The sequence below is a fragment of the Solanum dulcamara genome, chromosome 12 (assembly GCF_947179165.1).
Source record: "Solanum dulcamara chromosome 12, daSolDulc1.2, whole genome shotgun sequence".
NCBI lineage: Eukaryota > Viridiplantae > Streptophyta > Magnoliopsida > Solanales > Solanaceae > Solanum > Solanum dulcamara.
The window spans coordinates 18,126,533-18,151,018 of NC_077248.1; the positions used below are offsets into that span (position 1 = coordinate 18,126,533).

Consider the following 24,486-nt stretch of genomic DNA (forward strand, 5'->3'; position numbering starts at 1 on the left):
GTTAAGTGAAATTATTCGCCAGATAAGCAGCCCTATCCTACAAGTTTTCCTTTTTAAAATTCTATACCAAGAAAAAAGATAAATTGACTTAACTATTTTTAGAAAAGTAAGAAGAGGATGTTCGTGATTTTATTTTGGGAAAATTATTGTAAGAATTTAAAATATATTAAAGATAAAATAATACAAAATATGTCAAATTAAAAGTATTTTCCCTGTCCTACTCTAAGTATTTTAGTTTAATTGGATATGAAGTTTAATAAATTAATAAAAAAATTTGAATCTTGTAATAAGATATATGTAGTCTTTTGAATCTTATGTTATTACATTTATCACATGTGATTATTGATATAAAAAAAACTTACTAAATATATATTAAAAAAAAACACTCCATTTTAGGACAAATAAAAAAGTAAAACGCTTAAATTAAAATAAATATTTTATTTTATAAACTAAAAAGGTATATGTTGAAAATGACCATGTTTTAATTTTTAATTAATTATAAATTATAAATTTTTTAAATATTTATTAAATACATAATAAATATTTATAATTAATTTGACCAACTTGGATTCTAATTTTGAAAGTTTCGCTTTCACAGAGTATAAAAAAGTGAGTGCCGCTTGGCCGAAAACAACAAAAGTGAGTGCCACTTGACAAGCTAGTCCGCACAGATTACGGCGTTATATAGAATAACTTATTATGTGTGGATGTCGGTTAATGTTAAGTGCTAATTTTCTATTATTTTAATTAATGTGATGATATTTGGTTAGATATAAATTTTTTAAAATAGAACAATTTATTCATAATTTATAATAAAATTAAAATATATATATATATATATATATATAATTTATAAATTATATCACTAGGAATAAAAGTATTTCAAAAATATTACATTAATTAAATTGAAGAGAATAATACTTTTTTCCTAATTTTAATTAAATCGAAGAGAATAATACTTTTCTACTAATTTTGTTTGCTCTTTAAATATGTGGTGTCTAGAAAGATGACACATGCAAAATTAAAAGATAGAATGTTAATATATTATATCGATTTAATTCCACTTTACCGCTTACCATTTAAGGATTGGAAAATAATATTCTCCGCATAAATTGAATGAGAACGGTTACTTCTATATGTAATATTATCTAGTGAAAGTTTTCTTTTGTTTTGAATTAAAACAAAAATATATATAAAAATATAAAACCATATTATTTATTAGATATAAGCTGGTCATATATCTACACAAATATAAACACTCAAATAAGAAGTGAATTAATTTCATGAAACCAAACAATTCTTCCATAACACTCAAATAATTGCTTATATAAATTATAGAGATAATTTAATTTTAGATAGTAAAATTCGCGTCGAGAAAATAATAGTCAAGACTGAAAAAGACCGAAGAGGATATGAAAGCCAAGTATTCGCATATGTTCGTTGCTTCTAGCGTTGATGTTGAAGGTACTATTTCTATTCTTATCTCAAAGTTTAGTGCCTTCATGAGTACTAGAGTAGTTATTCATAAGTTTGAGTTTTTGAATAAGTAAATTCTTAGTTTGGTCATCATTCGAGGACAAATGATCCAAAGGAGAGATATTGTAACACCCCGCATTAATCTAACATAGAACAACTCCGAGAAGCCTAGAGAAATAAGGGCAGAGCACTTCCCAATGGCTATGAGTGGGAACCTACGACCCATAGAAGGTTTTACAAGTCATAGATGGGACTCGTAGGGTCCCCAAAGACTTGGTGAAATCTGAGTTTAGTCAGACTCCTTCTACGGATGATTTCTACGGACCGTAGAAATTTCTACAGACCGTAGGAAGGGTCCATAGAAGTGACCCTGAGCCCAACCTCCAAACCCAAGTTCCACGAGCCCTTCCACGACCCTTTAAATACCCTACAATCTGTAAGAATATCTCGTAAATTCTGTGTCACATTTCAGTAGCTACTGAAACGTACATTAAGTTTCACGACAGAGTTGTTATGTCTAAAATGGACAAAGTGCAAAATTAATTTCATCTTTATAAGAAAAAATCAATTTTAGTAAAAGAGGAGTCGCCACTTATTTTTTAAAAAAATTAAAGAAAACTTAATTTAAAAGACTCTAACAGATTTAAGTCTTAAAAATTTAGAGAAAAAGGTACGAGGTTCATATTACTATTTTAAGAAGGTTTTAGCACTTAAAATAGCCGTCAACATGCGGTTGTCCAACGATTTGAAAATTATTTGACTTAGTTTTTAAAAGAAATATTAAAAACTAACGTCTTAAAGGATGTCTAGCGTCCCAACTTAATATCCAAGAGGCATTGGACTTACTATTAAGGTAGGTGTTAGACTAAAGAAAAATGTAGGTTTCTTAATTAGACACGTCGTCAAACAAAACAAGTAAGACGACATTTAGCACGTAAAATCTCAAATAAGCCTCTATATTAATTAATTAACATGATTGAAAACAAACATAGGTTGTGAAAGTCAAAGTAAATATCAAGAATGTACGAATACTAAGATAAGATGACATAAAGGTAAAGTATAATTACTCGACATGAATATTTACGATTAATTTGATAAATAAAAGCGCATTTTAATGATTTTAGTTATTAACTAATGTATTTATAACATCATATAAATAAGATTTCTAATTAATAGTAAGTTGAAAGATTATTAAAAATAATATAAGCATGATTCCTCCATAACAAGATTTATCGAAAGTTATGGGCGTGATTTCAATGTAAGAATAATATGACAAATAATTATTAAGATCATATGAGTGTGATTTCTATATGATTAATATGTTAAGAATATTACTTAAAGTATATGTGGACATGATATATTAAAACTTATAAATCCTATGAATATGATGTCCACATAAAATGGTATGTTAAAATATTAATTAAAATATATACAGAAATGATATATTAAAATTATAAAATCATTGGAGCATGATTTCTATACGAAATGGTATGTCGAGAATTAGTTGTTACATCGTATTAGCATGATTTCTAAATTGTTAAAAATGTATAACATCACACTAACTAAGACATGATTTTAAACGACAAAGATAATTTTAATCTATAAGCATGATTTCTACATAAAACAACATTCTTAAAATATGTATATATATATATATATATATATATATATATATATATATATATATATTACATCTAATTGACATGTTGAAATTATTATTAAGTCTTATAAACATGGTTTCTATAAAATTTTGAAAATGTTTATTAAAAACTTAAAAGTATTATTCTATCTAAAGACTGCAAATACTTTATTTAATCGTGCGGATATGATCTTCTTGTATGAATTTAGTATATTGAAATATTAAGTAAATCCAATAGGCATGACTTTAGATAAACATACATAGTCTAATGTAAACTTGATTATTTAAGCCATTTATTTAATAACATGAGTTGGTGATTTTAAATCATTGGTATAGTAACTTTAGGCGATTTTTCCGATTAACTAGACAAATACCTATAGAAACGATATTCAAATCCAAACTTAGATTTTAGTCTAAGAGTTAGGTAACTACATTGTTTTAATAACTACGATCAATCAATCAATACTTATAAGCAAATACACACAAATTATGACAAAGTAAAATAAACAAGTAGCACGTTAGTTCCCCTCCCCTCTTAGACAGTCCCCAAATAATTTCATTATATAGTATTTACAAATTATTACAACCTAACAAAAATAAAGAAAAGTAAATAGAAATAATATGAGTAGACAAAGATGTGAAATGTAGTAGCTTCTCCGACCCAAGCGAAAGCTTCGCATCTCAAACTTTGAAGTTCAAATCCTGCTAAACTATGAAGAAGATACAGAGCAGTATGCGAATAATATAGAGATACATCATAATGATAATTATATTTCAATAGAAATAACAAACAAGGCAAAATGTTTTAAAAATAATAAAAACTAGTATATGAAGAGAGGTTGAGACTAACCTGGATACTTTAGTTATGAAGAAGGAAATCAAAATCTAAGAACCAATGCTCAATGCTAGGAATAGAATATCAAGTGTACAAGGAACTTTCTTTTTGTTTTCTGTTTGAGATTTTTAACTTGTAAAGTAAAATGTTTTCTTCTTCTTTTTCTTTCAACTCTCTCTCTCTACTCTCCCTCTTGTGTTTGTGATTTATCTCTGTCTTTATAGGCATTGATAACAGACAATCCCATCAACCAAGACAATTGGCCAAATCCCTTTAATTCAAAAAATTTCAAAAAAAGATAGATAAAACAAATAACTTTTCAAGATTCCCCTAAAACCACTCAAAAGGTGTTTTATTCCAAGATAGTGGAGCATTAACTTTAAAGTGGTGGGACATTAAAATTATTTAAAGTAGTAGATACTAATTTTATTTCAAACTTTTATAAAAAAGACAAAATTAATTATGATAAATACAAAAAATGATCATAGCATATTAGCAAATCTTTTAAAAAAATATTAGTTACTATAATTATTTCAATTAATAAATTATGTCACAATCAGTAAAATATTAAACCTTCTTCCGAAATTCAGAAAGCAAATCATCAAGTTATTAAATTGACCTCCAAATTAACGAATATGCATTTAAACAATGGCAAATGATAACAACCTTACCATAAATATATTTCATAGGGCCTGAAGGTACATATCCTAAACTTACTCTCTCCTCTCAAAAATGGTTGATTTGTCGGAGCTAGTCAAACTACATAGGGCCTGGCATTTCTTTCTTGGGATACGTAGGCAACCTTTCAAGGTTTGACTTCTATTTTTAAAAGCTTGCTTTCTCCCTTCATATTTTACAAAGAGATACCAACATCAATAGACACAACCGTGAAAGAGACAAGAAGATCTTGATTCAACGCAAGTCATATTTCTCGATACACTAAATCCTAAAATCAATAGGCAAATTCCTATCTATTTTGTCATCTTTCAATACTCGTGGGTTATCTTGTCTTCAAACAAAGCAACTCTTATATGTTTATCCTTTTTGGTATGACATTTTGCATTATCTCTTATGAATGCAGACTGACATATTTGCCTTTTGAGTTATTTTCTATGCAGGTATTTAGAATTGATCTGTGTTGATAATCTGGCCGAGCATCCATACTTCACGAGATCTAAAGTGCCTAAAGATTCCTTTCCTGATCGAAATTCGATAATAAGAAAAAGAAAGATGACTAGAAATAATGAGGACACTGGGTTGACTGATATTGTTGTGACAGACCCTGTCATCGCTGAACAAAATGAGCTGATTGCACAGTTAGTGCAACAAATTGCCGAGATGAGAGTTGAGATACAAAAGAATCGAGAATTATCAAACCTAGCTATAGCCGCCAACACGCCTGTTCCAGGCGATGGAAGACCTCCAATTCACTTTCCTTCTCCAAGTTCAAGTACGGAACACGTTCAAAACCCATTCTTAAACCTCGCGCAAAATGCCTTTATTGTTGACCTCACCGCTTCCAACCCCCATCATGCTTCCGCTTCCTACCAAGCACCACCTCACCCTCAAAATACCAATCCCCAAAGCTTTCCTCCCCCATAAAACACCAACCCTCAAGCCTGTCCTCCACCACAAAACCAAAATGTTAACAATCCACAAACCTTTCCCCATCATCAAAATCAGCATACTAACCGTCAAACATTCCCCCAGAATTATCAAGTCCCTCAAAATACGCCAAATCCTCCCATTATCCCTCCCCTGCCTCAAAAGACAGCTTTCCAAATTCTAATCCCAAATGAGCCCTATACCAACGGTTTCGAACTTGATCACTATGAAGAACAAGAAAGGGAGTGGAGGACCAAAGAAGAAGTAACCAAGCAAAGCATGAAAGAGGAAATTATAAAAGCTATGAAAGAGTTTCACTATACCCCGGATGTGGTTGGTTTGAATTATGAAGATTTGTGTATCCATCCAGATCTGGACCTTCCTGAAGGGTTTAAAGTACCTAAATTTGATACTTTTGGTGGAATCGGGAATCCTTTGGCTCATTTGAGAGCCTATTGTGATCAACTCGTAGGAGTTGGGAAGAATGAAGCTTTATTAATGCGACTCTTTAGCCGAAGCTTAAGTGGAGAGGCCTTGGAATGGTTTACTTCTCAAGAGATGAAACAGTGGCCAAATTGGAATGTTTTGGCTAAAGAGTTCATCGAAAGATTTGCTTACAATGTGGAGATCGTTCCCGATCGTTACTCTTTGGAGAAAATCAAACAAAAGTCTACTGAAATCTATCGAGAGTACGCCTACCGTTGGAGGAAAGAGGCTGCCTGAGTGAGACCTCCCATGACTGAAAAGGAGATTATTGAAGTCTTTGTACTCAATCAAGAGCCTGAGTACTATGATAGGATGTTATTGCTCGTAGGAGCAAAATTTGCTGAGGTGGTCAAAATTGGTGAGACCATCGAAGACGGTCTTAAGACCGGAAGGATTACTAGTGTGCTATCCAAACTAGTTCCTCAGATTTGTTCAAAAAGAAAAGAGAAGATGTGTCCTTTATTTGTCATACGCCTAATAGAAGGATACAAAGATCATCCAGTTTTAGCTCCAGAAAAACCTCACCTTCCAAAATATATCCCCCATCTCCACAAAATCCCTACCCAATTTTTTACGTCCAACCAAGTTATGAAACCCCACCTCCTAATTACCTACCTCCATACTATCAAAATGCTCCTCGTGGCTACCAAACTCAACAGCGCCCAAATTTCCAAACTCCCACAGCTTTCTGCCAAAATCGTCCTAGTTACCGGCATGTACCCCCACCCCCACAAAATAACTATAACCTTACCCAACCCAATTTTGAAAATAGGCCTGCTAGGATTTTTACTCCTCTAGTGGAAAGTCGGACTAAGCTGTTCGAAAGACTAAGAGATGCAGGCATTATTCATCCCATTGCGCCTAAATCAGCTGATACAAGCTCTAGATTCTTCAGAGCTGACCAAATATGTGCGTATCATTCGAATAGTGTAGGGCATGATACGGAAACTTGTGTCAATTTGAGGCACAAAATTTAGGATTTGATTGATCGCGAGGTCGTCACTCTCCAAACCGCCACTCCCAATGTTAATAATAACCCCCTTCCGAATCATGAAGGGGTGAATATTAACATGATTGAAGTTGGAAAAGATTGGAATGCCGATAGCCTAGACAAATCTGACAATCTTAAAAAGCCTCTTCCTCATGTGCGTCAGTCGTTTTCAGTGCAAGAGCCTATCAATAATGTTGGTCTAGGAGAAGGAGTCAGTGATGATATGATAATCGAGACGTCAGACATATGAGATGCCAAGTCAAAAGAGCAAGTGCCTAATTGGACCTACAATCCGCTCTTGGTTCCTCACTTGTCTTGATAGATAGAGACGGATTTTATGTTATTTTTGAAAAACCGATGGTAGTCTGGATACCCACCCTTTATGTCACTTTACCCTATTACGCTTTAATTCTCTTCGTATTGTTTTGAAAAAGGCAGATTGGTCCATGACCATGGCCAAAGTTTATTTCTTTATGAAAGCCCCCTTCATTGCGAAAATTCGTTTTAAATACTTTACTTTACGAAAATTAGTTCTAATTTCCTTTTGTATCTTTTCCTGTAATTGTATCATTTTCTTGTAATCGCTTTCATGCTTGTTTATTTTCAAAATCTCTTTTAATTTGAACTACGTCTGACCTGAATTCTCAAGAATGAGATACGTAGGCGGCCTATGTCGGCCTCGGTCATTTTTATTTATTACTTTTTATTTCAAAATCTCCCATTTTTCATTTATCTCCCCCGGGGGAACTACGTTTGACCTGATTCCTTCCTCAACGGGATACGTAGGCGCCATAACGGTTCGGTCATATCTCCCGTAAGTTCTCTATTTATAATAGAAACTGGGACAAAAGTTTTGAGAGGGACTCAAAAATTTAAAGAAAGATCTTTTTACAAAAGAAAACGAGACTGAAGTGCATCAAAGAGTAACTGGGACAGAATTTTTGATGGGATCTCAAAAATTTTACAGTTCTCTTAGTGTTAGTTTGATATTTACTAAGACATTTAACTGGGACAAAAATTTTGAGGATAACCTCAAAATTTTTATCTAATATCATCAGAAGGTTTTACTCAACTTCAAAGTTTAACGTTGGCCTCAAATGATCCCCGACATTGTTGGAAGGTCAATGTCAACCTCAATAATCTCTAGCACCATCAGAGTTCAGAGTCAAAACTTTCTAGCTATGTCAGAATTTCTCGAGAATCCTTAAAAAAAATAAATTGTGAACAAAATATCAAGCCTGCTCAAAGATTCAGATCAAGGACGTTCACTTAAGTTATGCGTGACATAATATCTGGCAGTGACCCTTTCCAAATTGCTTTTCAAAAAACTCATCTTTCTTAAAGCTTTTAATACATCAAACATTTTACATGAATATATTTTAGTCTTATATCTACCGAGAAGTGGGGAATCAGAGCAAGCGATCAAAGATAGCAAGACAAGGAGAAAACAAATGGAGAATTCAACACAGATTAATTCATTCAAAACTAATAATTTTTCTGTGGATGCAGATTATAAAAGATCATCATATCCCTCTTTTCAGCAAGTACAAAGAAGTTAAAAGAACAAAGAGTTTTCAAAGTGATAATTTTGTCACCAGGATTCATCAGACGAAAAGGAGACGTTCAAAAAATGAACAACAATGCCTCGTTCAAATCTCCAGCAAGCCATGAGCCACAATAAATATAGAGTGTTCGGAAATGAGCATGATATTCACACACTAATGTCAAAGTGATCAGGCACTTTGTACATATTTTCAAGAATTTTCCCTAAAGATTTTTGCTCAAAAACAACAGTGTATCTATTACTTGTTTTCTTTTGAGTGCAGGAAAACGCAAATGAGCTACTTTCAATGCAAGCGTCCATAATGACGTCAAATTATATTCTCCATCCTCAAAGACGTTTAATGGGCACGCATAATGCCGCATACAATGATATAATATAATATACAATAATATGATGCCGTATACGATGATCTAATTCCATATACGATGATATTTTATGATTTATATTATATTACCGGAGGTGGTAATATCATTTGCCAAGAGGGCCATTCATATTTTATTCATATTATATTACCGGAGGTGGTAATATCATTGCCAAGAAGGTCATTCATATTTATTATTCGTGTTATATTATCGGAGGTGGTAATATCATTTGCCAAGAGGGCCATTCGTATTATTTTATTCATATTATATTACCGGAGGTGGTAATATCTCCTTTATTATTTCTCCTTTATTTAAACCTTTTACTAAGTCAATCATTCTTAAATTATCTTAAATATTTTAAAATTTATATTTTTCTCAAATGATTTAATACTTTAATTATTATTAAAACATATTTTCCCAAAGTTAGTCAAATAATTTTCAAATCGTTGGACAACCGCATGTTGGCGGCTATTTTAAGTGCTAAAACCTTCTTAAAATAGTAATATGATCCTCGTACCTTTTTCTCTAAATTTTTAAGACTTAAATCTGTTAGAGTCTTTTAAATTAAGTTTTCTTAATTTTTTTAAAAAATAAGTGGCGACTCCTCTTTTCCTAAAATTGATTTTTTCTTATAAAGATGAAATTAATTTTGCACTTTGTCCATTTTAGACATAACAGAAATGGCGACTCCGCTGGGGACTAATTAGGTTCTAACCATTAGATTTGACTAACCTATTTGACTAACTATTCAGGAATGTAATAATTAATAATTCATTTTCTTTATTTTGCGCTTAAATGTTTGAATTTTAATTATCCTCTTTATCTGCGCCTTATATGTTTAAAATTATGAGTATTGAACTGTCATTGCATGCATAGCAGAATTCCGCCAAATGGCAAATAGTTTGCATTAGGATTAAGGACGGTTACGTAGTCACATGCGACTGTTTCTTCAGAAAATAACCATTACTTTTTTTTTTGAAATAATAAATGGGTAGTTGGTTCGTGGTCGTCCAACGCCGTTTATTATATTCAGCCCGCAGTTTGTCCGACTCGGATATCCGGTCTCTTTTCAAAGCCCACTCTAGTCCACCTAGCATAGAGCGAAACCAAATCCTAATTTAGTGCATTTGCCTAAGATGACCCAATACCTAAGGCGTATTGGGCCCATTAGAAAGACCACCTTGAGTCCAAAATGGCCCCTAGCCTAAATGGACGATCATACCTATGTGTTTAAATTTGAAGGTTGTATACGCCATTTGACAAACATTGTCCCTCGGGTTGGAAGTTTATTTTATTAGTTTAGTAAAAAAAAAACGAAAGATTTTTCACGAAGGCTTAGTTAGGAATGTACCCATGTGTGGGACTTATTATTTGTATTCCTTTTTCCCCTTTATGTATTCCATTCAGTTTATTTATAATATTTGTATAAATATAGCTTTTGGGGCAATGAAATATTTCAAATGATGTTATGGTAAATCAACCTATTTTTCAACCTATGAAATATGCATTTAAACAATGGCAAATCAACCTATTTTTCATACTCGTTTCATGTATCACTCCTCCCAACCGAAGGTGATCTTAGCATAAAAGATTTCCTTTTCAACCGATTGAGTCGAACTACAAGCAATCTGATTCCTAAGTTTAAGGATATGTAGGCGAGCTCGATTTTGAAAACTCGACTGTACTCCAACAAACCTCCTCATCCAGTTCACAAGCTTTCTGGTTTCTCCATAATTCGACATCAGGATAATTCTGGTATTCTTTCAAAAAATCGTGCATCAAATCAAACGTCAAAATTGGATTTGTCAATTTTCTTTGACCAGAATCTCTTTCATCGACCCTACTCAAAGAAAGGGACAAGTTGTTGACACCCAATTTTGACCACCCATAACTACTTTTCGAATTGCTATCTAAAAAAATAGGCATTTTTTCAAAATTATTTCTTTATTAATTAAATAAGTTTACATTTAGTTTAATAAATAAATCGTATATTTTGATATTCATAATTTATAATATTTTTGCTATTTATTAATATTACTACTATTATTTTTATTATTTTTATAATAAACTTAATACGTTTAAATATTCTTACGTATCTGTTTAGTATATATGTGTGTATTTTGTTTACATAAAAAATATTTCTTAACTAAGTTTATTTTATAATTTACTTATTCATATTAACATGCATATATTATATATCTATTTTAATACGTCTTGTATACATGTGCATACAAATTTATTACTTAATTAAATTTATTATATATTTTAGTTAACTATATTAATTATGCATCTATTTTAGTATGTATTATATACATACGTACGTCATATATATATATATATACACATATCTGCGTAACATATACATAAGTAGTTGCTTTATATATAAATACGGCTACTTGAATAAATTTATGTTTTTACTTAGTCAATATATATATTATGATTATTAATTAACTAGCAATCTATTCAATTTTTTTCCATTTGATTTTAAGCATAGTCATTTTATTCAGTCCATTTTAATTTTAATCTATACTAACTAACCCAAATTTAAATCTTGAATCCATCTTTTAATCATATCCATCCATCCTATCTTTATCAAATGTCAAGATCTAATCCTAACCGCTCATCAAAATTGATGAACGGCTAAGATTAGTTTCCTATTTCTAATTACTAAATAGCAACCCTAAGAAAACTGAGCTTTTTCATTCTTTTGGGGTCATCTTCTTCTCAAGAAGAGAAGAAGACTGCGGCACCTCCCCTTATCTTCTCCTCTCACCACCGCGACATCGTCGGAGAACACACCGCAGCAGCCGACGACACGCCGCGACGTCAAGCTGCAGTGACGCGCAGCAGTCAACTGCAACAACACTATGTGCAGCTAAGCTTCTCCATCGCTGCAACAGCAGTCGCCATCGATGGTAAGCTGCGAACCAGCAGCTCCTCTGCGACGCAGCAGCTCCTCAATCCGCTGCAATCAACGAGCTTGCGCCACCAGCAACCTCCAACCAGTGACGACGATCTCTTCGAGTGTCGTTGCTAAACGAACAAGACGATAAATCAAAAACGGATCTTCATAGATCCGTCTTGGTATGATTTTATTTTACATTTATATATATATATATATATATATATATATATATATATATATATATTATGTTATGTTTCTTGCAAATCTAAAATTGTGTATATATTGGTATGGTTGCATTTAAATTTTATGTTATTATATGTGTATATAGATATATATGTTATGTCTCTTGCAAAATAAAAATTTCATAGGATTATTGTGTATATGTTGGTGTGGTTGTATTTAAATTTTACTATATGTATATGTTATGTTTCTTGTAAATCTAAATTTCATATGATTGTTGTGTATATGTTGGTTTGATTATATTTTGTATTCTAAGTTCTTGATAAGTTCTTTGTTTGGATGATTTAGATCTTTCTCATGTTAAACTCCGTTTATAGATTTTTGTTTTCAAAACAAATATTGGGTTGATTGTCTACTTCAAATGATTTGACAAACTCAAGATTCAAAGATTTTTGTTCATTAATAATCGATTAAGATTATAAAGCATACTATGTTGTTTTGCTCTTGTTCTTGTTCTCATTCATGTTCATAAGCTCATATTTTAATTATACACAAAATATAGATCGTTTTTTAGGTGTTTATTTATTTCTTAGAAACGAAGATTATTATACATGTTTGCATTGGTGTTTTCGGTCTATATTTACATTTTTGTATTTAATTATGGATAAGTATAGTTGATGATTATAGTGTCGTCACTGTGTACGAATGTCAACCTCCTCCGGTTTTGACGTAGAACAAAATAAAATGTATTTCCTAAGTTGATGTGATTTATAATATATTTCTCGACTGCAAATAGTTTCAATTTTGATGTAATATACAATGAGATGATATGATGATGGCCTCTTGGCAATGATATGAAAATTATGGCCCTCTTGGCAATGATATGAAAATGATGGCCTTCTTGGCAATGATATAAAAATGATGGCCCTCTTGGCAATGATATGAAAATGATGGCCCTTTTGGCAATGATATGAAAATGATGGCCCTCTTGGCAATGATATGAAAATGATGGCCCTCTTGGCAATGATAAATGATGGCCCTCTCGGCAATAATTTGAAAATGATGGCCCGCTTGGCAATGATATGAAAATGATGGCCCTCTTGGCAATGATATGAAAATGATGGCCCTCTCGGCAATGATATGAAAATGATGGCCCTTTTGGCAATGATATGAAAATGATGGCCCTCTTGGAAATGATAAATGATGGCCCTCTTGGCAATGATATGAAAATAATGGCCCTCTTGGCAATAATATGAAAATGATGGCCCCCTTGGCAATGATAAATGATGGCCCTCTCGGCAATGATATGAAAATGATGACCCTCTTGGCAATGATATGAAAATGATGGCCCTCTTGGCAATGATATGAAAATGATGGCCCTCTCGGCAATGATATGAAAATGATGGCCCTTTCGGCAATGATATGAAAATAATGGCCCTCTTGGCAATGATAAATGATGACCCTCTTGACAATGATGAATGATGGCCCTCTTGGCAATGACGAATGATGGCCCTCTTGGCAATGATATTACCACCTCCGGTAATATAATATGAATAAAATAATATCATCGTATACGGCATTAGATCATCGTATACGGCATTACATCATCGCATACGGTATTATATCATCGTATACGGCATCGTATATGGCATTATATCTTCATATACGGTATTATAACATGAATGGCCCTCTTGGCAAATGATATTACCACCTCCGGTAATATAATACGAATAATAAATATGAATGACCTTTTTGGCAATGATATTACCACCTCCGGTAATATAATATGAATAAAATAATACGAATGACCCTCTTGGCAAATGATATTACCACCTCCGATAATATAACACGAATAATAAATATGAATGGCCTTCTTGGCAATGATATTACCACCTCCGGTAATATAATATGAATAAAATATGAATGGCCCTCTTGGCAAACGTATTAAGCTTATTATAAAAATAATAAAAATAATAGTAGTAATATTAATAAATAGCAAAAATATTATAAATTATGAATATCAAAATATACGATTTATTTATTAAACTAAATGTAAACTTATTTAATTAATAAAGAAATAATTTTGAAAAAATGCCTATTTTTTTAGATAGTAATTCGAAAAGTAGTTATGGGTGGTCAAAATTGGGTGTCAACAAGAGTCCTATGACCCCTATGGATTTCTATGACCCGTAGAGGGGTCCATAGACCCCAAGCTCAACTTCCTCAGTGAGAGTCTACGATCCACTTCCATGAGCCGTCATATGGTCTATGACCCATAGAGAGGGTCCGTAGACCCAACGCACGAAGAAATAGTGGAGTCCAATTTTGCACCCCATCTTCTACAAAGGGTCTTCTACGGCCCATAAAATGTTCTACGGTCTGTAGAACAACTTATAGCGGACCAGTTTAATGTTAAGTGAGGAGTAAATTGTCTTTTTGCACCTTCTCTAAACAAAAATTATGACGTTTTAGGATTAAAATATGTCCCTTATTAGTACTCAACGATGCTTTTCCCTCATCAACACTTAAAATATTTTGAGAGCAAGGATTGGAGAGGAGAAACATTAGGGTTCAAGCGTTTCAACCAAGTTCTACGAGTTTCGCTTAGATCATTTATCTTCGAAGCATGTAAGGCTAATCACAACATTGGACTGAGTTCTTTCTCGTGCCCTACATCGTCTATCAGTCAGTATGAATTTGAGTTTTGAGTTTCAATCCCGTTAAATTGAGTTTGAGTTAATTATGTAAATCTTTTATTGAGTTTCCTGTATATTTAATTATATTGAGATTATTTTTATGAATTCAAGTTTTTGAATTTGTTATTCATGACTGCATTCATATGAGCCTTATTTGCGTTTCTACATTGCTTACTTTTATGTATTATTTTAAGACATAAGAATGATATATTTCATGTCTTAAATTGAGAAAGAGTTTGAGCATGCGTTTTGAGTTTGAGAAGTCTTTTATTCACTGATTTTGAGCATAATCATTAACTAGTCTAAATGAATTTGAGTAATAATGCATTTAAATATTTATCTTGAGACTGAGTTGAGAAATTAAAGCTATGTTTTAAATGCATTCATTGAGTTAAGAGTATAACTATTTTAAAGAGAAACAATGAGTTGAGTAACACTGAGTAAAGTCCAATGAGATTAATTAGATAATATTTTGAGTATTTTCACTCACTTGAGTTCATGAGCACTATAATATATTTTGGGAGTAATATTGAGAATCGATTATAAGAGTTTAGAACATCTCAAACCCCATAAACTACGTAGCCAACATAGGATAAGATCGTATCATTGGTTCGGGCGACTCCTCACCTCAGATCCTGATACAGACTTTTATTGGATCCATGAGATGAGTTGTGTTACTTATCCTTGCAAGGTATTGGACGGCTGTGGCAACGACAGTTGTTCGTTGTATCATCATGATGCTCATAGTGAAGATTGTCGGTTAGAGAAACTCCCCAAAAGAGCAACATATTATTTTATACTGAGTTGCTTTTATTATTTATATTTTGTAAAGCATTGTCTTATTCTTATATTGCATGCTTTATTTAGTTGGGTTATTTCCGTATTGTATTCCATTGAGTATTCTTGAGTAGTTTTTTTTCATCAATTTTACATAGCGTACATGAAAGAGATTAATCCCTAGATTTATTTCATTAACCTCAATAGTTTATATACACAAATACAAGAGTATAATTAGGCTATAATTAAGGAAACTAAATATCTCTATATTAGAAACTAAATAAACTAACTATCTCTATATTATGAACTAAATATATACAATCTGTTACAATCTGTCAGAATATATTTTTACATATTCTAACACACCCCCGCAGTCGAAGCGGGAGGTCGCCGAATTCTAAGACTACTCCGAAAATCCTCAAATAACACCAACGGAAGGCTTTTGGTAAAGATATCTGCAATCTGATAACGAGAGGGGACATGTAACACTCGAACCTAGCCACGAGCCACCTATTCTCGCACAAAATGTCTATCCATCTCAATGTTATTAGTGCATTGATGCTGAACAGGATTACCAGTCAGATAAATGGCACTAACATTATCACAGTAAACCAAAGTAACTCGTGGAATAGGACATGAAGTTCCAAAAACAAGTTTCGCAACCAACACGACTCAAAAACCACATTGGCAACCCCTCGGTATTCTGCCTCTGCACTCGAATGGGACAAAGTAGCTTGACGTTTAGTGGACTATGAGATCAAGTTATCATCCATAAGGACACAATAACCTGAAGTCGAACATCGTGTATCGGGGCACCCACCCCAATCAACATCAGTATACGAGACAAGAGTGGTTATGGAAGAAGGATAAATGTGGACCATAATCCAAAGTACCTTGTAGGTAGTGCACGATGTGCTTGAGAGCGTTCATGTGCTTATCCTGTGGATCATGCATGAATAAGCATACCTGTTGCACAACATAAGTAATATCCGATCTTGTGAATGTGAGGTATTGCAGTGCCCCTGGAAGACTATGATAAAGAGATGAGTCCTTAAACGGTATGCTCGTAGTAGCCCCAAGCTTTGGTTTTAGAGAAACCGGAGTAGGAGATGGCTTACACGATAACATGCCATCTCGATCAATGATCTCGGCCGCATACTTCCTTTGAGATAAAAATAAACCACCTGTATAACGAGTGACAACAATGCCTAAGAAATAACTCAACGGGTCCAAATCCTTCATAGCAAATTCAGAGCTAAGAAGCGATATGATAGATCGGAGGAGCGCATCAGAGGAAGCAGTTAAAATAATATACAATAAAAGATAAGACATAGAAGTACCTTGACGATAAACAAACAAGGAATGATCGGTCTTATTATAAGAAAATTCAAGGGTACGGACATAATCAGCAAATCGCTTATACCAAGCCCGCAGAGCTTGTTTCAGCCCATAAAGAGATTTCTTCAGCAAACACACATGATTAGGTCTATCAAGATCCCGATAGCCCAAAGGTTGATATATGTAAACAATCTCCTTAAGTTTGCCATGTAAAAAAATATTTTTGACGTCAAGTTGATGAATCGGCCATGCCTTGGAGCGAGCCAAATTAAGAACCGTATGAATAGTCGCCGATTTGACAACTAGACTAAATGTCTCACCACAATCCATGCCAACCTGTTGGGTTTTACCATTACCTACAAGACCATCTTTATGTCGCTCAAACGAACTATCAGATTTTTTTAATGAGCAAAAATCCACATACACCGAATAATATTAACATTTAGAGGACGGAGCACCAATTCCCACATCTTATTTTGAATAAGAGCATTATATTTATCATCCATAGTCAATTTCCAATTCGGGTCACGAAGAGCGGATATAGGGTTACGGGGTAGAGGGGACTTCGAGATGGATGTAAGAAGGTTGAAGGACCTCTTATGTTATAACCCGTATTTTGCACATTAGGATATTTTGGAGATAATGGTAACAAGTCAAGGACAAGGCTATGTTTGATCTTGTTGGATACAAAATTCTTATGACTAAATTAGAATTTCAACTTGGAAATATTATAAAAGGTGAGGGGCAAAAATTGGAATTCCTCATAGAGAATGTTATATCCCATATTTTATACGGTTGGATGTTTTAGGGTAGCTGTGGTAAAGTTAAGGGAATGACCATCTTCCAAAATTTATTTAATATACAAGTTGGATATGAATATTATTTATGATCATTAATAGTGTGGAAATAATGGAAAAGGCAAAGGGCAAAAAGGAAAGTTGGCAAAGTGGCCTATGGTAATATTGTGGAAGGCTAGGGGTAAAATAGGAATTTCATAAAGTCTTCAAGAAGATTCATGTGGGCCCCACATGCCACATGAAAGCCCGTGATTGGAGGAAAGGGGTGTGTTGGACCAATGAGATCTTGACACGTGTCACCACTTAGGTCTTGACATGTGTCACCACTTAGGGCTTGACACGTGTCACCACTTGGGGGATGACATGTGTCGCCCCTAAAGTAGTATATATATATATGAGTCTTATGACTCATTAAATTCCACACTCATCTAGAGTGTTCAAGAGCAAGGAAAACGAAATTACAAGAAGAAAAAAAAAAGAGAAGAGAAGAGAAATTAAGGTAGAAAGAAGGAAAGAGCTACGGTTTTGGGAGGAGAAAAAGGTAAGTTCTCCAATTCCGTTCCAAGAATTAATTATATGAGTTATACCATGATGTTATGAAGATATTAGTAATGAAATTTTATAGTTTGAAGCAGCCCAAAACGTTACCAAACAGCCAATAAGTTTCAGCTGCGCTAAAGGAAATTCTGAGGCGAGTTTTGGCGAGTTTTGGCGAGTTTTGGTGAATTTCGGGAAAGGTAAGGTTTTATCTTTCAATTTAACTTTATGAGGATGTTATGAAGTATATTAAATGTCTTAAAATATGATGGAAGTGTAAAAAATGTATAAGGATGCTTGAAGTTAGAAACAAACTAAATGGAAGTCGTAGTAGTTAAATCGAAGTCGCGTAGTGTGTTGTTTGGTGGTGCTGCAGTTTGGTGGTGGTTTAATTGCGTGTTTCAGGGCTGTAAAGTACTCAAAAATGGATGTCGGTGCTGCTGGTTGCAGCCACATGACCCTCCATTTGGTATGATTAAATATTTTACGAAATAAAGGTTAAAAACTCTACTTTGGTATCGTAGTTTTGAACAAGTTATTTGGAGCTTGTATTGTGTAAATTTGAAGTGATTTACTTGTATACATGCTGCTGGCTGTTGTTTTTGGTATGGTTGTTGACATTATGGCCGAGTTGAGAACTCGGAGATGTTGAAGTTATAGGAGAGATGCTGCCCGATTTTCGGTAGATTCGGAGCTAGTAATGAATAGTTGAGGGAAATGAATAAGGAAAGGACCTCTATGGAGACTTGGTTGTAGAGTTGGAATTGGAAAGTGAAAGGTTATTAACCTTAGTATTAATTTCATGTTAAATAGGTTCAAGAGACGATGAGGCGAGCATAGTTAAGAGTAATCCGTAAGAGGTATGTAAAGTCTATCCTTTCTCTTCTTTTGGCATGTCTTTGTCATAAGTATGTAAAGTCTATCCTTTCTCTTCTTTTGGCATGTCTTTGTCATAAGTATGTAAAGTCTATCCTTTCTCTTCTTTTGGCATGTCTTTGTCATAAGTATGTAAAGTCTATCCTTTCTCTTCTTTTGGCATGTCTTTGTCATAAGTATGTAAAGCCTATCCTTCCTCTTCTTTTGGCATATCTTTGTCATAAGTATGTAAAGCTTATTCTTTCTCTTGGTATGTTTTGGCATAAGTACGTAAAGTTAATCTTTCTTTTGGGCATGGTATTTATGAAACAAAAATATGTCTTTTATATAATTTCAAATAAGTTCCTATTCCTAGAGCCACTAGGATGGCCAATTTCTTGATTTTCGAAAGCTATTTTATTATGCTTCGATACATGTATATGATTCTAGAAGATTTATTTTGATATAATCCAGGGTAACTTTCAAAAGGTAATTGACATGACTCTTGTCTCGATTTTTACATGATAGCTCATTCTGATTATTTCATCGAGTCTTAAATATGATTTAATTTGCATTAGTTTCTCACTATTTCACTCGTGGATACCCCAATGCTTCCTTCACCGAGCCCGGGCCAGGTTTTGTTATCGTGCGTACTTCTCTGCATTGTTCGCTGTGTTCCAACATGAGGGGGCAGGTATGACATGTACATGGGGTGGTGTATGTTATGCCACGGAGTTATGCTATGCCATGTACACATTTGCTTATGATATGATATGACATGATATAATATGATATGATTTGATATGGCCATCTGATATGATATGATCTGTTACGGAGATATTTCCTACTCTGGTGTTATGCTGTGCTGTGGCGCCAATGATGGGAGGGCGACCACGTTTGTTCATCGAGTCCCATAATGGGGCCGGATATGGCATATGTTTTTCTGCATACATTATCTGAGGTTTTGATCAACATTTGATATTTTTGGATATTTTGCTCATTTTTGCACATTCTGCTCTGGTAATGACTTTACTGATTTCAGTCCATGCTTTACATACTCAGTATATTTTCCGTACTGACCCCCTTTCTTCGGGGGCTGCGTTACATGCCCGCAGGTACAGACGATTGGTTTGCTGATCCGCTCGCTTAGGACATCCACCATGTTGGTCGATAGTGCTCCGTTGTCCGGAGCCATATTTTGGTACTGACACTTTCTGTTGTATATATATATACATTGTTCAGGGGTACAGCGGGGCCCTGTCCCGTCATATGACTAGGATATCATTCCGTAGAGGTCTGTAGACATGAGATGTGGGTTTTGTATATATGTCTTGGGTTTTTTTGTGTTTCGTGATGGCCTATCGGCCCTCGTGCATTATATCTGTTTCGAGATCCCTTCTAATTATTACCTATGTTTATTCGATTAATGTACTAAGTGGGGCTAAGGGTACGTATGGGTGCCCAACTCGGGCACCAGTCATGGCCTACGGAGTTGGGTCGTGACATCTTAGGCTTATAGATCCCATGCTGACTCCTAGTAACAGGATCAGTGGGTAGACTAGAGGGAGAGATGGGAGTGGGTGGAGGAGGAGAGCTAGGTGGGAGAACAGAAGAAGACGTTGGGGCTGACCCAACAGGCACCGAAGGAGTAATCTGCCCAGGTGAGGGGGAAGAGCCGCTGGCTGAGCACAGTGGGATGGGCAACGGTGCGGGAGAAATATGGTAATCCAGCTGGTTTGTGGAGGTAGTGAGATGACGAACCACATAGGGAGATGGTCTATCATCTAAAAATTAGTATGTGTAATTTTGAGAAGTATGTAACTTGGCAAAAGGAAATTGCATCTCATCAAATATTACGTGAAAGCTAATGATGATTTTTCAAGATGACATATCAAGATATTTATACCCACGATGATGTGATGGATATCCCAAAAATTACATGGGATTGACCGGGGTTGAAGTTTATTTATGAGTGTGGAGGAAATAAGAGGATAACATAAACACCCAAATATACAAAAATGGGAATATGAGGGATCCTTCCGATAAAGAATGCGAACAGGAGATTGATAGTTTACCAGTTTATGAGGAAGGATGTTGAGAAGATAAGTTGTCATTTACAAAGCATGATGCCAAAAGTAAAGAGGAAGGGAAGCATGGGCCAATAAGGTACGAACAATGTTATTAATCGTATGTATTTATCTTTTGGCTTTCCCATTTTGAGGAGATGTGTGAGGACATGACAATCACAATGGTAGACCATTGACTCTACAGAAGTCCCAAAAAGGGCCATTATCAAATTCCTTGCCATTATCACATTGAATATTCTTGATGTCCCGCTCAAAGTGAGTTCAAATAAATATCTTGAAAGTTAAAAATGTGGAAAAGGTTTGTGATTTGTGCGATAAAGGAAACGTCTACAAGAATTTAGAATAATCATCTATAAATAAGACATAATATTGATGACCTGAGGAACTCAAAATGGGCGATGTCCAAAGATCACTATGAATAATATCAAATGGCATAAGAGTGCAAGAATTTGAAGCATAAAATGACAACTTAACATGTTTTCCAAGAGGAAAAGAATGACAAATACGAACATCTCTACTTGGATTACAATCAATCAATTTATTCTTCCAAAGGGAATTCAACACAGGTGCTCCCGGGTGACCCAAACGAACATGTCAAAGAGATAGTGCCAAAGCAGCAAAAATAGATGGTGCCAAAATAGCAAAAGTAGATGGTGAAGTGATTGGATTGGTGATCGGATAAAGCTCTCTCCAATTATTACACTTCATTACCAGCCTTCCCATCTGAAAATTCTTTACAGAAAACCCAAAGGGATCAAAATTAACAGAGACAGAGTTATCAGTGGTAAATTTATGGACAAACACCAAATTTTTAACTAGGTGAGGGGCATGAAGGACATTGTTTAAGTGCAAGGGAGGACATGGGGAAGACAAAGTCATCTGACCATAGCCATGAATTGGAATTGATTGACCATTACCAACAATTATACCACGTTTATTGCTCTTATTAAAATAAAATGTGAGGTTACCTTGCGTGGATGTCATATGAGTAGTGGCATCGGTGTCCATGTACCAATTTGCATTCGGAGGAGTGATCTGAAGTATGCATGGCGGCTTCAATGTCCATAGAATTAGGGGCTGCCGTGTAGGCCTACTGAGGTTGGGGATAAGAAAACCCACTCATGGTGGCTGCTACTGTCCATAACTGGGTCGGGACCAAGAAGTTGAAGGATATGGAAATGGTGGTATAGCCCAAGGACCCCATGATGCCATCCACGTCCACTGCTGCCCACCAGCCCATGGAGAATAAAACAGAGGGTTCTACCCCGCTGACTACTGCCCAGTGCTGCGGCTGTTGCCGCCTCCCAGCGGACAACCACTGCCTATATTACCGCTGTTGTTGGCAGCTCCTTTGCCGCCTCCACGACCACCATTGTTGTCGCTATATTTTCCCCCATTATTTCTTCGGTTGTGGTTCTTCTTCCCATCATTAGAATTGCGGTTGGAAGAGGAATTATCAGGAACATCAAGAGGACCCTCGGACGAGCGAGCAACTAAGGCAGCGAAGGAGCTTTGGGCCGCTTTCTTAGCACGGCCAGCCTCTTCAAGAGTGAGAATCGAATGGGCTTGATAAAATTGAGGCAACGGGTCATATTGGCAAATAAAAGTGGCCACACCTTGGTAGGGCTTGGTAAGGACAGAGACCAGTTGAAGAACTAGTCGATCGTTAGCAACCGGGGAGCCGACATTCTTGAGTTAATCTGCCAGAGATTTGAGATATTGACAATAGGCAGAGATATTCGAAAAATCTGCCATGTCGACATGAGTGAAGTCTTACTCAAGGGTGATAATACGAGAGTGTTTATTATCCTAGAATATGTCACGCAAGCGATTCCAAGCCTCTATCGTCGTGGTGTTAGATTCAAAAATTGTATGCAAAAGATCATGAGAGATAGTAGTGTAGAGCCATTGGATAACGGTGGCATCCAGGGTGGATCACATTTCTTTGTCCTTCTCTTGTTAAGGCCGTTTCTCAATGCCCGTTGCTGGAGGAATAATATGATCAATCACCCGATGGGATCTTGCATGAATCTTAAAGAGTTTTGCCCATGTGGAATATTGTACGTTCTCCATTTTAAGAGTGATGGAAACATGATTCTTGATGTTGGATACAGCAAGACCAGGATGAAAGGAAGATTTGGAGTTAGACATGGTGATTGAGAAGAGAGGAAGATGGAGAGAATGGGGGCAGCGGTAGCAGGAATCCGAGAAGAAGAAGAAGGTCGGATCATGCCTTAGAAATTTGATACCATGAAAGAGATTAATCCCTTGATTTATTTTATTAACCTCAATAATTTATACACACAAATATAAGAGTATAATTAGACTATAATTAAGGAAACTAAATATCTCTATATTAGAAACTAAATAAATTAAATATCTCTATATTAGAAACTAAATATATACAATCTCTTAAAATCTGTTAGAATATATTTTCACATATTCTAACAGTACATTCTATGTTCTGATGCCATTTGGCATTGCATCATTTTATGATGTAGATACAAGTGAAAGAGATCCTCAATAGATGCATCGTTGAAGTCTGTTTCCTTCCAGCTTTTTGGTGAGACCTCCTTGCATTCGGAGGAATTATTTAGTCATTTATTTCAATCATTGTTTATTAGTCTTTTGGGATAGCCATGGGCCTGTGTCATGACTCGACCTAGGGCCTAGTCGTAACAAGACAATCAAAACCCCCGAAGGGCTCCAACCAAGCCTTTTGACATATCGTAAGCATACATAAGGTAAAATAAATGCAGAAATAATATAGGTAGAGTCTAAATCATGAATAATAAAGAGTAATATTGACTACATAGACTCAACAACATATGTCTAACAAACGCCTCTACTAAACAAGAAGGGTGGGGGCTAAGCATGTCCCTAGCGCACCCTCATCAAAATGTAAAGAAAAGTCTTTTAAAAGGAAACAACTCAGAATTTATCCTCGATAGATGATGGATGACTCACCAATCTCCGCCAATATGAAAGCTCAACTAGGCACGTGTGGAAATATGATCCTTAACCCTTACATTATGAAATAATATATGCAACAATATGCGTTAGTACGTTGAATATACTAAGTATGGAGGTATGACATGCAATATAAATCATAGGATGCAATGATCAATTAATGTACATGATAAAGAGGATAAGTAAAATCATGGAAAAACTATAATGATCAAAGCATTTAAGAGACATTGTTAAAATCATAAAAGAACATAAAAGAGTATATACATGTGTGGGATAGAACCATAACTAACAATAAGACCATGCAAGCTATAACATAGAATCCCGATGTCTCCTTATATAATGGAAGAAAAGAAAATCTACTTGCCAAGGTAGACTCTATCCAATAG

General features: G+C 34.7%; 1 protein-coding gene across 1 annotated transcript; it reads right to left on the bottom strand.

Annotated features, from left to right (window-relative positions):
- Positions 1-22,402: 22,402 nt before the first annotated feature.
- On the bottom strand, positions 22,403-23,281 carry LOC129875657 (uncharacterized). Its single transcript, XM_055950939.1, has 2 exons — positions 23,195-23,281; positions 22,403-22,819 (listed from the first exon to the last, which is right to left on the bottom strand). The coding sequence occupies exons 1-2, from the start codon at positions 23,279-23,281 to the stop codon at positions 22,403-22,405; spliced, it is 504 nt and encodes a 167-aa protein (XP_055806914.1).
- Positions 23,282-24,486: the final 1,205 nt, after the last annotated feature.

Coding starts and splice junctions, on each gene's coding strand:
- LOC129875657 (XM_055950939.1), bottom strand. CDS start 23,281: ATGTCTAACTCCAAATCTTCCTTTCATCCTGGTCTTGCTGTATCCAAC. Junction 22,820..23,194: donor TCACTCTTAAAATGGAGAAC/GTACAATATTCC, acceptor GATTAACTCAAG/AATGTCGGCTCCCCGGTTGC.